The sequence below is a fragment of the Pteropus alecto genome, unplaced genomic scaffold, assembly GCF_000325575.1.
Source record: "Pteropus alecto unplaced genomic scaffold, ASM32557v1 scaffold3, whole genome shotgun sequence".
NCBI classification, from domain to species: domain Eukaryota; kingdom Metazoa; phylum Chordata; class Mammalia; order Chiroptera; family Pteropodidae; genus Pteropus; species Pteropus alecto.
Window position 1 is genome coordinate 61,245,479 of NW_006442484.1, and position 3,988 is coordinate 61,249,466.

General features: G+C 34.4%; 1 protein-coding gene across 1 annotated transcript in view; it reads right to left on the reverse strand.

Annotated features, from left to right (window-relative positions):
• Positions 1-3,788, reverse strand: part of RFTN2 (raftlin family member 2) — a 50,989-nt gene extending 47,201 nt beyond the window's left edge. Inside the window, exon 1 of the mRNA XM_006921318.2 lies at positions 3,601-3,788. Coding sequence (XP_006921380.2) covers positions 3,601-3,739 — 139 coding nt within the window. The 5' untranslated portion in view covers positions 3,740-3,788. The remainder of the gene's footprint in view (positions 1-3,600) is intronic.
• Positions 3,789-3,988: the final 200 nt, after the last annotated feature.

Below are 3,988 nucleotides of genomic sequence, written 5' to 3' on the forward strand. Positions count from 1 at the left end.
ATAATCGAGTCGTACACTTGAAACCTATATAATTTTGTTAACCGGTGTTACCCCAATAAATTCAATAAAAAATGATTTCCCCATTTTCTTACACCTCTTGTATCTTGTAATTTTTCATTCATTAGTTCAACACAACTTATTGGTCATTGATCATGTGCCAAACACTGTGCTAGACACAGAGGATATGAAGATGGTTAAAATATAGTTCTAAAACTTGAGGAGTTCATGATCTTGTCCATTTTGACTAGTTAGAATATAAAATACTTGAGAGCAGGAACAATGTCTTATTCCTCTTTGTATTTACAGTACTTATTGGCATCTTCTACAGAATACATACATGTCATACGTACTTATTGCTGTTAACAGGGATGATAAAAGACAATGAGAGGTTCTTATTCTAATAATAAGGTAGCAAGTTAGAGGTCAGCACTACTTCATTCAATATATTTTACACAATTCTACCAGAAATTCAAATAAGGAAACTACCATCCATCCTTCTGTTGAGTTTTTAGTATTGTAGAACTCTTTTTTTATTTTTAAAAAATTTTTTTACGCCTACAGCACCTGGTCTTCCCAGGTGGTCTCCCATCCAAGTACTAACCAGGCCTGACTCTGCTTAGCTTCCAAGATCAGACGAGATCGAGTGTGTTCAGGGTTTGTAGAAACTCTTTTTAATCATAAAGCTATACATTCTGTAGAAATCCTTAAGGCCATTACTATTTAGATTGTTTTTCTGGAATTGTACAAGGAGGTAAACTAACACTTTTGGATCATTTGCAGAATTAATTTAACTTTTTATTAAATTCTACAATGCACTGATGTAAACACTCAACACATACTCTGATAAATACACATATATAATTATACAACAATCCAGAAAATTTATTACGAAAAAAAAGTACTGAAATCTCACTAGTGTAATTAGTATAGCGTAAAGCCAAGAGGGATAATAACACTTAACTTTTATTAAGTGTTTACTGAGTGTCAGGTACCTTTTCAAGTAGATTATCTTGTATTATCTCTTTAATCCTTAAAACAACTCTATTATGTAAGCACCATTAGAATCCCCATTTTACAGATGAGGAAAATGAGTATAGCAGTTTTCAAACTTGCCAGTTAGTGAGTGAAAGAGCCTAGATTCGGAACTCAGGAAATTTGACTAAAGAGGCTTATATGCTTATTTCTATGCTATTATTTCTTCCATAGAGATGTAAATAATAGCTCAAGAAAAACCACAAAAAACCAAGTGTGGGGAATAGGGGAGAGAGAGAGAGAGGAGAGAGAGAGAGAGAGAGGGAGAGAGAGAAAATTAACCGAATGGAAAATAAATAAGTTGTTTAGGATAATTATAGCTCCCATAATCGGGCACTGGAAATTCCAGAGTCTCCTCCTTTGCCTCACTGGGCTTTACTCTCTGTCCTATGTTTTTCCAGACAGAGGAAAACAAGGTAAGAGACAGGCTCATCATGAGCACACAGAGCTGCCACCAGACCATTTTGTTTCCTGAAACGTTGCTCATTGCACAGTGGCCTCTGAGAGGCAGGAGGTGCCACTATTTAGTACTCCTTACAGAAATCCCAGGACAGAATTGCTAGTGCTAATTGCAAGGGTGGCATACTTTAACAACCCCCCCACACACCTTGACTCACTCTTCTGTATACTGGAGTTGCAGGTGGAGGTCAGAGATGACAGAAGAGAGGAAGGTGGTTTGTGGAGTTGGACTGATGTGGAGTCTTGACTTCTGAGGCAAAGTCAAAGACAAAAAACAAAACTAAATCAAAAGAAAACATGTGAAAGAATTGGAGAGAAATGGAGAACCAGGAGACTAGGCACTTGGACCAAACAGGAACCAGGTGTAACTTTAAAATATGTGCCTGCCTTCTGTGTTAACATTTGCAAATTATGACCATACTTATACTTTATAGTGTAATACTGTTACCTCTTGCAAACACCTAGAGTGGAAGGTAGAGATTATCTTCCTTCTACAGAGAGGATTTCTGAGGATAACGAAACCAAAATGACTCTAAAAACAGCTGTAGATCTTTCTGACTTAAGGATGACTGTGTTTATACAAATTTGAGATTTTTAACATTGTTGGAAGGAAATAAATCAGAAAAAAAATTCCAATTACTTGAAGCCCTATAATCGTATGGGGGATTGTGCAGCAAATCTTAAAGTGCAGATCAAAATGGCTCTGGCCTAAAGTTTGTGAATAGACAAAGTTTTAAGATTAAGGAAAGTGTATGTTTGTGTCCTATGGATTTACAGAAACTAGTCCTAAAAAATAAATGACAAGGACAATCGATGGAGAAAATATAGTACTAATTACAAATATTTTTTCAAATAATGATTTTTTAAAAAGTATATAAAAAATTCAAGATTGGTTACCTATTTGATTATCACCATTATCTTAAATTAATTTTAACATTCATAATTAAAAATAAAGAATACTGACATTTTTTCCTTTGGTAGCCTTAGTCTTAGATAAAAACGGAAATGCGAATATGTTAAAAGTATATGTGTAGATTTTGTGTATGTCCCTGTAAGGGAGTTTGCTTGCTGGCTAGCTCAATTTTTGACAAAGAAAAATAGGCAGCTCCTGCTTCTCACACAAAGATGTACTGTTCAGAGCAAACCAAGAAATGGAGAATTTGTGTTTAAGATGAAAAGAAATGAAGATACTATCTAATGTGATAATTTGCTTAGTATAAACTTTCTATTCACTGGTAAAATGTATGGCTTTTCAGAATTAAAAGTATGACTTTGTAATAAGAACTTAAAATACTGATATCTGGAAATTCTAACAGCAAGTAAGACACTCCAAATTTCATTTTTAGTACCCCATTATTAAACATATAGTTCTACTTTTTAAAAACTCAGTTTTACCCATGCAGTTGTACAGTATCCTTTAGTTTCTAAAAGAAGAGAGGCAAAGTATTTGTGAAGTTGAGCTGCCTCTGTTCCTTCCACAGGGCTGCCATCTGGGCTTGTTTATTTGTGTTTCCAACTTTCTGGAACAGGGAGTTTCTCTGTTAGGGACAGGGCACCAAGCAAAGGAAGTGTCTTACAGAAGACTGTCGTATTTTCTTTTTTACCGTATTTTCAAACTTCAGATTGAATTTGGTCAAAAATATCAAATAACTAGCACAATCACAAAATTTAACATAGTTGGAAACCTTAGAATTATCTTAGCAAACACTTTTCCACATAATGCAAGTAATATTTCCTACATGCTACCTTCTTGTGCCTTTCAGATCCTTTTCAAAACACAAACTGTCATTAAGGCTATAGCTATTTGGCCTGGAAATCAAACATTTTTCATGTACTCTTTTACAAATAAGCATCTGATTTAAAAATGAAAGAAATATTTCCAAGCAGTGTTTCTAATTTTATAAAGTACTTATGAGCCATGTTATAAAAAACAAAGCAAACAAAACAAAACCTTTCAAAATATAATTAAGAAACAAAGCATCATTGTTAGATTGAGTATACAATCTGATTATGAAGAACAATTAAAAAAGTCACAAATCAACATTTAAAAAAACTAGTAGTCTCTTATCTTAGAAATGTTTCATATAACGAAATAGAAGCAAAACGTACCTTGTAAAGTAAAATCCAGCAATACATATTCGTAAGCAAATTCTGTCTTTGTTTCCACTTGTGGTCTCTTCAGGGTAGAAAATATTTTTCCAGGGCTGCTATCATCAGGGTCTTCTAGCTTTCGAAGTCCGCACCCCATGGCAAAATCTGTAAGGAATTAAATTGCAGGATAGGGGAGGGAGAGCAGCAAATTTTGTTAAAGCTGCAAAAAGAAAGTTATAGACTTAAGTGCTTTGATTTTTTCAGCTAAACCATAGATACTCAAAAAGAAAACATTTGAGTCCAAAGAAAGGAGCCGAAGACTTTTTCTATCCATTTTTCTGTAAAGTCGTTGAACCCATGATGATTAAGCTACAGCTCCGGGAGGCTGGGCTTGATCTTAGGAGAA